The sequence below is a fragment of the Henckelia pumila genome, unplaced genomic scaffold (assembly GCF_033568475.1).
Source record: "Henckelia pumila isolate YLH828 unplaced genomic scaffold, ASM3356847v2 CTG_461:::fragment_3, whole genome shotgun sequence".
Classification (NCBI taxonomy): Eukaryota; Viridiplantae; Streptophyta; class Magnoliopsida; order Lamiales; family Gesneriaceae; genus Henckelia; species Henckelia pumila.
Genome location: NW_027331831.1, coordinates 8,266,964 through 8,280,444, shown reverse-complemented (window position 1 = coordinate 8,280,444; position 13,481 = coordinate 8,266,964). Strand labels below are relative to the sequence as shown.

The 13,481-nt window shown below is 34.1% G+C and overlaps 1 protein-coding gene across 2 annotated transcripts; it reads right to left on the bottom strand.

Moving 5' to 3' along the window:
• Positions 1 to 7,987: 7,987 nt before the first annotated feature.
• Positions 7,988 to 10,992, bottom strand: LOC140871709 (serine carboxypeptidase-like 45). Of its 2 annotated transcripts, none has more exons than XM_073274367.1 (9): positions 10,424 to 10,992; positions 10,229 to 10,330; positions 10,023 to 10,118; positions 9,614 to 9,706; positions 9,454 to 9,533; positions 9,084 to 9,365; positions 8,867 to 8,991; positions 8,693 to 8,785; positions 7,988 to 8,383 (listed from the first exon to the last, which is right to left on the bottom strand). In XM_073274367.1, exons 1-9 carry the CDS (start codon positions 10,704 to 10,706, stop codon positions 8,116 to 8,118), a joined length of 1,422 nt encoding a protein of 473 aa, XP_073130468.1. In that variant the 5' UTR covers positions 10,707 to 10,992; the 3' UTR covers positions 7,988 to 8,115. The 2 variants fall into 2 exon arrangements, with proteins under 2 accessions (XP_073130468.1, XP_073130469.1); XM_073274368.1 differs by having other exon boundaries at positions 8,054 to 8,351.
• Positions 10,993 to 13,481: the final 2,489 nt, after the last annotated feature.

Here is a 13,481-nt window from a genome sequence, read left to right as displayed (position 1 = left end):
CATTTTCGAACGTTCCGGATCTGATTTTCCACTTATTTTCACCAAATAAGAACTCCTTAAACATGTTTTGACACTTTTAAAATTATATGTCATTTTCTAACATGTTTAAAGTCACTTAATCTTGTAAAAATGGAACCGGGCTACTACATTCTCCCCCTACTTAAGATATTTTGTCCTCGAACAATCTTAAGTACTGAATGCAATAAAATACTGAATAAACATCTTTTATTCAAACTGATTCATTTTACAAGTTACAATCTGAAAATACAACAATCAAAATAGCTCTGGATAATCTGTACGCATACGACTCTCAAGTGGCCTCCTCAGCGCCTCGGCGCTGCCACTGAACTAGAACAAGAGGAATGTTTTTGTTGCGTAACGCCTTATCCTTATGACCTATGATACGCAAAGGTCTCTCCACGTAGGTCAAATTCGAGTCCAACTGTACTTCAGACGGCTGTAAGATATGAGACTCATCTGCCACATACCGTCGTAACAGTGAAACATGGAACACGTCATGGATACTAGACAAATACGGCGGTAACGCCAGATCTCCAACACTTTCCAGAATCTCGAATGGACCAATGTACCTAGGAGATAGCTTACCCTTGAGACCGAATCTCAAAATCCTGCGAAATGGTGAGACTTTCAGGAATACTTTCTCACCCACTTCAAACTGCAAAGGTCTGCGCTTAACATTTGCATAGTTAGTCTGTCGATTCTGCACAACCTTAATTCTCTTCTTGATCTGTCCAACATTATCAACAGCCTGCTGGACTAACTCTGGTTCCTCAACCTGTCGCTCCCCCACTTCTTTCCAGAACAGTGGAGTACGACACCGTCGCCCGTACAACGTCTCAAACGGAGACATCCCAATACTGCGATGGTAACTGTTGTTGTAGGCAAATTCAATCAATGGCAATTGATCTTGCCAAGCTGGACCAAAATCCATAGATCATGCTCACAACATGTCTTCAAGAGTACGGATCTTGCGCTCTGACTGTCCGTCAGTCTCTGGGTGATATGTTGTACTCAAACTAAGAGTAGTACCAATAGCGCGATGAATACTCCCCCAAAACCTGGAAGTAAACCCGAGGTCTCGATCACTGACAATGCTCACAGGCACTCCGTGCAATCGAATAATCTCCTGGATGTACAACCGTGTCATCCTGTCAAAACTAAAGTCCCGATTATAAGGAATGAAATGTGCTGACTTGGTGAGTCGGTCCACCACAACCCAGATAGCATCACAATTCCTCGAGCTCACCGGTAAATGGGTCACGAAGTCCATAATGATCAACTCCCATTTCCACTCAGGAATGGATAAACTGTGAAGCAACCCCCCAGGTCGTCGGTGCTCTGCCTTGACTTGCTGACACACCAAACATCTAGAAACATAGAGATACACACTCTTTTTCATTCCTTTCCACCAGAAAGAACCTCGTACGCAAATCTTTGTATACCAAAAGGGTTCTCATACTTTACGACTAACACTTGTCATAACACCTGTGACAACGTTGTTGTCCACAATTCTTGATTTCCTGAATCCCTCAGGTTCTTTTCTTGGAAATATTAATACAAATATTCTTATTGACTCAAAAGTTTATTAGTACTATATCTAGTACTAAGATAATGACATCTATTTCATAACTTGAGATAACATCTGAAAATGAGAATATTGATTATCCTACCACGGATAACAATTCCTTGCTGAATTCTGACTTACGTTATTAGATGAACAAAATTGTTTCATCATTCTTTGGCAAAGTCCTTAAAATAAAACAATCTAGCTAACCCCTGATTCAATCTCATTGAATCAGACTTATAAATGACCTAACACATCCAATAGACATCTCGAAAAATTGGTGATAACAATCCCGCTGGATCTGATAACCTTAGATCTCAGCTGCTATACTTTTTCCATGTCTAAAGACTTGATGCTATCATGTTAGTATTCATTAAAATTCAAACGCTTGCTAGATCAATTTCTGACACTGAAGTCCGAGAATTACTGCAAATCATTCTTGAGAACTAAATATCTAAGTACTAAACTCATCTTATCAGTCTACCAAAAAGTAAACAATTTCAATCGTTCTTTATGCAAAAGAATATTTAGCTCCCCCATCACGGGGTTATAACATCTTTATCTACCTCAAACAAATAGTTGAAAATAGTCATTGGGCACCAAAATTGCACCAATTTAACTAACCATTTCAAAATATACATGAACACCTAAGTGCTCAACTTTCACTATCCAAGTGAATTCTCATACTGACGAATCCATGCCGTAACTTAGCAGGCTCATGACATCTGTCAATAGAATCAAGTATCTTTTCAAGGTTATCAAACTGACACCAAATTATATTTTAACGTAACTGTTGCAATGATCTCCAGACTGAGTAAATTTTTCATCCCCTTCTGAAGTACAAAAGACTTCCAGAATATCAATGGAATTATACTCTCTCATGTCTATCGTTGATCACAGTTCACGTCTCCCAGTATAAGTCATCACAGTGCCCTGATAAAATTCTTCTTTGCTTGACAATCCATTAGTCGAAAGGAAAACTTACCTAAGTAAACTCATCACTTAGAATTTCCTGTTAATTTCGTAATCAAGATCCTGATTACTAATATACCTCTGATAGAATCAGACAATACTGGTAAAACCTCATGGTTCTCCCCCAGTATCACGTGCGAGAACTACCCGTCCAGAATATTCACTTGTCAAGGAATCTTTTCCAAGACTATTCTGTCCACGGAAACCAAAGTCTGTATCTTTGATGAAGTCAGACGATAACTCAAATCCCTTGGAACTAATCCAGTACCAAGTATAATTCCAGAAGACTCAAATAAATCCTGAATATTTTCCTGATAGTTATACCCATTGCTATGACTGTACATACAACGAGACTGAGGTAAGTCTTCCTATAATGCCAAACTGAAACAAAAGAATCCTTCCAGAATACACCGGCATAAGGTCGCACTTACTATACCATCTCGGAACCCGAGAGTCAAGAGCACCCTGGCATAACTCATCCCCGAGTCTCTGATATTATGCAACATTCCTATCTGGACCAAAATCATTGGTCAAGGAAAAATTCTCTGTAGAGGCACAACTCAAATCCTGAGTCTGCAAGCATCTGATAATTAAATCCTGTTGAATATCAATTCAACTAATCTCCTGGATTAAATCCCGAAATCACAAATCAAGATTAAAACTTGTCTACTCAGAACAATTACTTGTCAAGGAAAAATCCATTTCAAGACTGTTCTGACAACGAAACATCTTTATCTCAAACAGACGATAACTAAACCTTGATACCACACCTGGTATCTGTCCTATCCAAAGCCATACCCTGTTGTGATTGTTGGCAAATTTCCAGACTGGGTAACCTTCCCTATATAGTCCTTGGAGTACAAGGCCTCCAAAACAACCTCTGAAGTATGAAAACTTCCAGAGTAATACCGACTAAGGTCGCGCTTCCTCACGTCTAGTACTGGTCACAATCCACAACTCTTGGTATTACTTAGTCTGTCCTCCTGATGAAAATTCCATCACCTCTTGAAAACACTTGGTTTACTAGAATATTCTAGGTAAAATATCTAGAACTATTTATTGAAAACATGCAAAATCCCAAGTACTCATTAAAACAATGATCAGTCTTTTATTTAATATAACCAAGTTAATCTTCAATGATTACAATACTTGAATCACAAATCCAGGTTCTAATACAATCTTTATTACAATTCCATGCAATACATAACTTAATCAAAAGATTACACTGAAAGATGTACAATACAACAATAACTGAGTACATCAAATACTGAAATATTTTAATACTTCTGATTACAACTGAAATTCAGTATTTAAATTCCTGCGGAAGTCTTTCATTCCGTCTACTGATATTGAACATGAAGTTTTCCTCAGGTCAGCAGACCTTCTTCATCGCAAGATCTCAAAAATAAATAAAAATACATCCTACTAGAGATGTCCAAAGCTTCTTGAGACATCCTCTTGGTAGGATCTATCTGGGTGGCTTCCTTGGTCGACGCAGAATGGATGACTACATGTCACACATTCCGTTCAACCCTACGAAGCTCCTGGCGTTGAAAACTGGATCTTCTCTTCCAGCTCCATCCTGCTGGGATCCACATAATACGATCCTCTACTGCCAACCATGGCAATGACGATCTTGGAAAAGCCTAGACATCCTGCTATTCCAATTCCTGATACTGCTATCGTCATTGAAACCAAATTGTAATCCTATAAAGGATAACCCAAAATCAATACTATGTCCCAAAGAATCTTATTGCATGCTCTGATACCATAAATGTAGTGACCCGCGCCGTGATCACCTACTAATTAGAACTTAAGCATTCAATTAATCAATAAAATAATCTTGATCAGAGAAGCTGCGGAATTAAAGTAAGTCAAATACCAGGTAAGCAAAATCTAATGGTCAACCCCGGTATCCAGCCTTGGTCACTACCTAACCTCCCTGTATCTGGGAGAACTACCTGCATCTGCTCCATGGAATAGGGCATTCAGCCAACAGAAAATAACCGAAAGTGAGCCTAACATGATCAATACGAGAGTATGAGTATACAATATTATATGTGCATGAATGCAAATGAACTGGGTATCAAGACACGAGGTCCAGAATATCTGATAGAGAATAACTTGGGCATTGGTATGTACCACGCTGAGCTATCGCTACAGGAGGTGACAAACATACCTAGATGCCCTGATGGTGACCTAACACATGCCCACGTGTCCAACCAAATATCAGTGACCTGACACGAGCTCATGTGTCCAACTAATATTGGTGACCTGACACGAGCCTATGTGTCCAACCATCTACTGAAAAGGTAAATATCCCAATACCGGATATCACAAGGATACAGGCTCAATATGCTCATGTATGCAACATACAGTCATGACATGCTGTATATAAATGCATATAAAACATGCAGTCACATAATCCATACAAACACATAATACATGCATACTCAATCTGGATATCTCGAATAATACTTCCGTACCTTACTAAGACAGATCCTAGAAGCTCTCATCTAGGTCCAAGCCTACCATGCAACACTAAAACATAAATACTCATGCATTACCTATCATGCCAAATATCACCTACTAGGCTCTAAAAGCCTTAATTAAACTATAGCCTACTCCCTATTTACTATAGGAAACCAAAGTCATACCTTCGTTCATCGTCAGCGCGCTGATGACGCATGCCCCAAAGCCTGGGCATAGCCTAGCTATGACCCCTAGACGCCTCGCCAGAGCTCCGCCGCCTGGCTGCTACAGTGTCCGCTATAAAAATACTATTTCCAACTCCAACTCTTAAAGAAAGAGTCCCGAAGCCCTTAAAATAGAGCCATTACCGGGAGAGGAGATGAATTTTGGCATTCAAAATGAGAGCCTTGGACCCCTTTTTATAGGCCTGGGTTCGGACGATCCGAACTGGGTTCGGAGGCTTCGAACCGGGCATGATTTCCACGTGTAGAGTGCATTTTTGACACCTCAATCTGGCGGGAGTTCGGACGGTCCGAACTGGGTTCGGAGGGTCCGAACTACTACTTGTCCGAGCCACTTTTGACACATGTTCTGTACTGAGTTCGGAGGGCCCGAACTGGTCCGTGTGCTCCGAACTGTTTTGGTCCTTCCGAAGTCAATTTTGGACCCCCGGGACCTACCCCACCATTTTCGGACGTCTCAGATCTGATTTTCCACTTATTTTCACCAAATAAGGACTCATTAAACATGTTTTGACACTTTTAAAATTATATGTCATTTTCTAACATGTTTAAAGTCACTTAATCTTGTAAAAATGGAACCGGGCTACTACAGATGGTGTGTTTGCTGCTAAACTGATCGGATTCAGTTTGGTAGTGAGACGTCAGTTTGGTATAGATAAAATCCGTTTTTGCTCAACTGACGTGAAATACAATATGTTCCAAATTGCGTTTTCTATGAATTCATCTTGGCGGCTAATCATTTGGATCAATAAGGTATAAGATATCATTGAAAAACTGGAGCTCGCCAGAAAATCAGTTTGGCTAATTTCGAGTTTAGACTTCCATCTTGAGTCTAACAACTTCACACTAGAGTAAATATGTCAGAAACACAATAACAAATTTTGTTATCATCAAAATCAGGATTGCTTATGTTCCAAAACCTAACAAAATGTATTTTTGTTGTTGAGAAAAATAAAATCATTAACTTCAAATTCACTCTTTTCCTGTTTATATAATATTTCATGTTGATTATGATGAAATTCAAGTCAACTCAATAATAGTGTCATTTGAAATACAATATAACTTTTATAACTAATATGTACATATAAATTTATGATTTGATATATGTTTTATTTTTAATAATAAAACTATAATCAAAATCTATAGATTTTAAATTCTTCAATCGAAGTGCAAAGTAATATTATTGTTGTGTTGATTTTCTCATTACTACCACTATTATTATTTGTACAAAATATTAAGTAAAGTATTTAAAGTGGGTTTTTTTAGTTTGATAACAAAATAAATACACTTTAAATATGCTATAGTAATATAGATTAAGTAAAAATTTTAAATACATTTATGTATTTTCAAAAACACATTATACTGAAATTAATTGTCTTCAAGTGATATATCTTTTCTATTTTATTAAGCGAGAGTCATTTAAAAACTGTTTGGTATGTTGGTATGGTTATTCCAACTTCTTCACCCATTTCTCCAAACTAATATCACATGTTCCTCAATTTTGTTTTTCCACCAAATACTAAATAATAGATTGCTCATAATTAAGAAATATGTATCCATAATTACATGATTTCATATTATATACTTTATTATTAATATTATATATTTTATTAATTAAAATATATTACATGCAAACAATATATCTATTTATCCATTATATTTCACACACAACGTGTGTGTGCCCACTTGCTAGTATACATGAAGAATCAAGAGTTAATATTGCTTAGGGAGAAGTACATTTTTTGTCTTGTAATTTGCACATTTTTCATTTTTGGTCCTGTTAAAAGTAAATTTGTAATTTTAGTCCTGTAATTTGCAGTCTTTTTTCATTTTTGGTCATATTAACATTGAATTCACATTTTTAGTCTTGTAACTTACATGATTTTTTCATTTAAGTCGTGTTAACACCGAATTTATATTTTTAGTCATGTAACTTGCATTTTTTTTTATTCCTTTTAACACTAAATTTTCATTTTTTCGTCCTGCAATTCCCTATATTTTTATTTTTATTTTAATCATATTAAAGGTGAATTTTTATTTTAATAGTTTTATTTATATTTTTATTTATATCATGTATTTTATAAGATGATATTTAATGTAAAAATATTTTGAATAATTTTTAGTTAATTGTTTTTATTTAATTCATTTAAATTATAAAAGTTTTAAAATATGTAAATCATAATATATTATGATTAAAAATATAAAACAAATTATGAAATTTATGGAATTAAAAATTTAAATTCGATAATATGACTAAAAATAAAAATAAAAATATATGTAATTTACACGATAGAAAACGAAAATTCAATGTTAACATGACTAAAAATAAAAAAGAATGCAAGTTACATGACTAAAAATGTAAATTCAGTGATTATAGGACTTAAAATAAAAAAAAATCATTTAAGTTGCGGGACTAAAAATGCGAATTCAATGTTAATAAGACCAAAAAAGAAAAAAAATGCAAATTACGTAACTAAAATTATAAATTTACTTTTGATAAGATCAAAAATGAAAAATGTGCAAATTACAGGTCCAAAAATATAATTCTCCCTATTGCTTATGTACATATTATTATCAAAACATATTATAAACTACTTTATTTAGCGATAATTTTAAACTTTAGATTGATTTTACCTCAATATTAAATAATATTATCATTTGCTTGGTGAGAGCAGTTGCAGCAGCAAAGATTTACGAATACTTGCGAGGTAAAATTAGTGATTATGTCGGTATTAATCTAAGCTGAAAATGGAAACATGATTCATTCAGCTTGGATCCCTTTCATATATCAAAACATTATAAATTTGTACAAAAATTTGCTGTGACAGCATGCAAAATCTGTGATCAGAATTCTTCTGGTAGAGGCCTTCCTTCCAAAAATGCCTTGAATAGAACAAGTGACCTCTCTGGCTGAGAGAATGGTGCTTCATGTGATGCCCCTCTGATGGTGGCAAATGAAAGGATATCGCCGTAGACCTGCGTCCATCCACCGACCTGCATCCCCGCAAACCACACCCGATAAGGTGTGCTTGTTTTCAATCCTAATTCCCTTGCCAGTGCATGAACCAGTTTTCGACTCCCTGTTAAAGGTATCACCGAATCTTGATCTCCACTGTCGTGCAATAACAGATACATATGAGTGTTTCCAAAAGTGCTTATGATCTTCTCTTTTACAAAAAGTGCTTAAGCAATCTCAAACACAACCCGAGTCTCATGTGTTTTGATTTTGTTTTTTCCATTGGTATATTTAGGTTCAAAGGTCCACGTCTTAATCGATCAATTTTGATTCGGTTTAAACCTTAATCGACAATCCACGATACATAATTATTTATGCACGAGCACACCGTCGAATCTATGACCCAACAATCAAATCTTGGAATCAGGGTGGAGATGGAATGAGTTTTAAATGCCAAAATTCTACCTGTACACCAACACTGGGACTCCTGCTTTTATAATCTGACCAACAATGGTGATTGTAGGTATCTCTAGATCGAGCAGTTCATAATCCAATATGCTGAAACATGATCAACCAGAAATTTATTCAGAATAAAATGTAGGCCAACTTGAAATTAGCTCAAAGGGAATCCACATTTACTTGCTGCAGACGAGCCATCGACGAACTCCAACGAGACGGGCATGCAGAGCCTTCTGAACATCTCTTCTGTTCAAGTAATTCACAGTTTCATCTTCCACACATACATCTATTGTCTCGGAGACTTGCTGCAAACTCACAATGAAACATTGAGCATCATTCCTAAGTATGTTCCACGAATCAAAATGGTCGAAAAAAGGGTGGGATAGAGATTAGACACCTGAGGACTAAGACGTTTGGATTGCGAGAGCACGGAGGAGATACAAACATCAAGGGTAACATCATATTTGTCCACAAATTTACTGGTTTCTGTCGTAACAAGGCTCATCACTCTGGAGCAGATTGGAGACACAGAGCCTCTGTAGTATTCACTCACATATCTTGAATAGTTACACGCAGAAGTGAACAACCTGTAAGTTGTATCGGATATCAATCCATGAGACCAAAAGAACTCAGCCCTTGAGTTGAGGTCTGTTGCATATTCTAGCACTGGATTTCCTAGCTGCATTGGTAGCACAAATTTCAATTTCACAAGAATCGAATTCGAGATACGTAAATCGAACTCTTTTCACAGATGAAGACCAACTTACAGCAATTCCTTTCAGGTTAAACACCTTTTCCTTCACATTGAATTGAAGCATTAGCTTTGCCAACTGTGGAATATAGTGTCCTGTGAAAATAATGACACAAACATTATGTCTAAAAACTTATTTATCTCGTGATAAAGATGGAGTTCAAGTTTAATATTACCAGCATAGCTTTCTCCAGTGATATACAAACTTCTGTCTTTATATTGCGGGAACTTGAAGAACCAGTTTCGCAGGAACATCAAGTTATCCAAGGCTATATTAAGAACAAAATTAAGATGCAGCAGTAAAAAAAGTCCAAAGAGAAACCAAATACAGTAAAAAAAGAGAGCCCAAAAAAAAAAAAAACCAAAGTGAACGCGTACATTGTACTACAAGTCCACTAGTATCCTTTTTCACTTTTGAAAATGGCATCAAAAGGTAATATTATGAACGATTTACAAAGACTTTTGAAAAAGGCTTGCAATTCGAAACCTATTCCTACTATTTCATCCGATGAAAGAGAAGACAACCCAATTCCCTATAAGACAAGAAAATCGAACATTTTACACACACGAGAATAGGAAACATGCCTGTGGTCTTGTCATTCACACCTTCATAGGACGAAGAATTTGCCGCGTAAGAAAACCCAACTCCAATGGGTGACTCCAAATACAAAACATTCGCCTCTGACAAACAAATCACAGAAAACACAAGATAAAGAATGTTGAACTAAAAAAACATAACAATATGATCTCTTTGCTCCCGAAACCCAAATCTTGGATATAATCATACATACCTCTGTTCCAGCTATATTCATTCCTAACCAGCGCATTCCCGTTAGGCCTAAACGGCCCATTCTCGGAGAATGCCCCAACCCCCAAAGATGAACAACCAGGCCCTGCACATCATAGCAACCAAGAATCCATCTATAACTTCCTCTCCATGAAAAAATAAATGTTCAATAAAAAAAAAAACAAAGTGAGAAATGGACCTCCATTCAACCAGAGAACAAGAGGCTTAGAAGCTGGATCGATTTCAGCTTCAACAAAATAGTAAAAGAGAGCTCTTTCTTTCTCCCGATCAACGGTCACATAACCAGAGAAATGCTGGAACCCAACTTGGGGTTGCCCGGGTAACTTCCATATCTTGTCAGCAGTCGAAAGAGTACTACCGAAAGACTCATCCCACCTCATCGAAAGGCACACTTGGCTCATTAAAGCTAAAGATACGAACTTTACCATAGTTTTCCATTGTGAAGAGGCCATATTTTTCATCTCAGTGTGAGAGACGTTGTGTTGCCAAGAAAAGGGGACGAGTTTTTATTTATATATGAAAGTGGAAGCCTTGTTCTTTCTGAATTCGTGATTGTTATTGTAATAATTATTAAACTATTGAAATAGCAGCTTGTGTGGTTTCAGAGATTTGTGGTATGAAAGTGAAGTGAAGCCAAGCCATGTGGTGTGTGGGCAACTGTGACTGTGTTTGAATCAGGAATTATGACAGAGAGAATATATTTTTTTGCTGAGTGTACGTAATTGTGGTTTGCTCTGTTGTGTACTGTTGTTTTGTGCCAAAAGTTGCATTTGTTCCAAGAATTTATTTTATCTTTCAAAACTTCAAAGAAAGAAGAAACCAAGAAATGGATTTTCAAAGGGAAAATAAACCAAGAAATGGGTGGTACGATAAGTCGACAACTGAGGTAATTATTTCACCCAAGAAAGTTTTTTTTTTTTGGAATATAAAAAAATAAATAAATGATGACTTCCAAGAAAGAAAGCGTTCACTTGTTGCTTTCATATGAAACTTTTCTGACTTCGATTTGTTTGACGTGAGAAAAAGAACATCGGTAAATTCAATCTACTTTCGGATTCAGGTAAATAGAAAATGGTTGAGAAAGTGCTATCCTTCCTCTCTTACAATTTCTACATATCTTTCTTTTTGGCTACATGTATAAGTGTTACAACATTATTATTTCTTTCTTTTTCTCAACTTTTTTACTAAGTATTATTTAATGATAATTAATAGTTTTATTTTCTACCATTTGAATTTTTTACCGAGTAAATAAATTTTTTTATATTTGCTCCTAATATATCTATATATACTATATGCAAGCTAAGTGATATGGAAATAAAAAATGGATCGATGCATTTGAATGTGATCACTCTTAAAATTTATAAGTTAAGTTATTTATATTTATATTAAAATTTTAAAATAATTTATAATTAAAAAATTAAGAAAATTTGTAGTGATGTGTATTAACATGTCATTGAGCGCCAAACATATTTAAAAGAAATGGTTATACAATAAAAATTAATGTAGAAAATTAAATTCATCGATATAAAAAATTTCGAAGATAATTATTAAAAAATAAAGCTTAAAACGTGATTCACATTTATCAAAAGAAACTTAGGATCCATGCATATAAGATCTTTAGCTACTACCATTAAAAAAACAATACATCTAAAACAAATAAAACAAATAGATGATTTGATTGTTACTTAGTCGATTTCTATTATAAATATGATTAAATTTAAATTTATTTTATTTTTATATCATATCTAATATAAACTATCTCATGTGTTAGTTTGGTGAGATTGATATTTTGCTCGATCTAACTCATAAAAAATCATATTTTTTATGCCAAAATATTATTTTCAATCTACATTAATTAGGTCAACCAATCTTACGAATAAATGTAATAGAAGACCTACACAAAATTTAAAGAATCGAAATAAAAGACTAAAGTATTATAAATAATGAAAATAAAACTCAGTGGATTTAGTATTTTTGTTATTAACTCAGGGGTAATTGTATACATAACTCCCGTGAAATATCGAAATTACTAAAAATCTCATATGAAAAAGAATGATCTATTAGTTTCGGCCTTGTGTTTTTTAATCTTGAACACACACCTCTCTATATTTTCAAATTTTGAGCACACAACCCTTTTTTCTTACGTATTTTTTGAAAATACGTATTTGTGCTCAAAATTTCAAAATACAAGAGATTAATAATAATAGGGGGTTTTCAGCATTCTCATAATTTCACAGAAGTGATATATGCAATTATCCCTTAATTAATTACTTTATCATAAAAATCGTTTATTTGCTTTACTTAGTGGATTTAGAAATTTTAGTTATGATGTTATTTGTTAATCATAAATGCTAACTCAAATATTATCTAAATATTAATTATTATAATTATATTGTATATTTTGATTTTTTGTTATTTTTAATCATTTAATATTGAGTCAATATTTTGGAGTATCTTTTTCATCTTTTTGTACATCCATCTATATATCATTTTGTATACAATGTGCTAAATATTTTCTAAGATATCTAATTTTTTTAGCTTATAATATATTAATGTTTTTAATATACATAGACTCTAGAGTCAATATAGTTTTTTCTTAAATTAGATTGTGCAGTCGATGAATATTAGAAATACGTAACATACTTTACATATCATTTTTAATTCAATCATATAATTAATTGGTTATAAAATAAGCGATCTCACCTGCTAAACAAATATTTTTTATCGGTATATTTAAAAGTTTGATCAACATTATCTTTTTTCATAAAAAAATTTAAGGAAATAAATATACGTTATTCAAATTTGTGGCGGAGTTAGAAGATTTATTCTTTTGGGAGGCGAAATTAATATTTCAACAAAATGAATAACTAAAAATCTAAATATAACATTTAATATTTGACAACTAAACAACACTAATTAACTATGATATTTGAATATTTGAAGAATTTCGAAACTTAGACAACATCGTTTTTGAATGCCATATCATCTTGTTTTTGAATCATATTATAAGTTTAGAACAATAGAAACTTTTGAGATTGTTCTAAACAGTTGAACTAAAGCGAAAAAAAAAATAATAAATAAAAATCTAACATTTATTTGGCGAAGTTTTGATATGCAACATTTTTAATTGAAACTATCACTCATCAAATTATATATAATTACGCCGACGACAAATGCTTGGTACAAATGATTTTCTATATCATCAAACATTCGATCAAATCAAAACCAAAATGTCG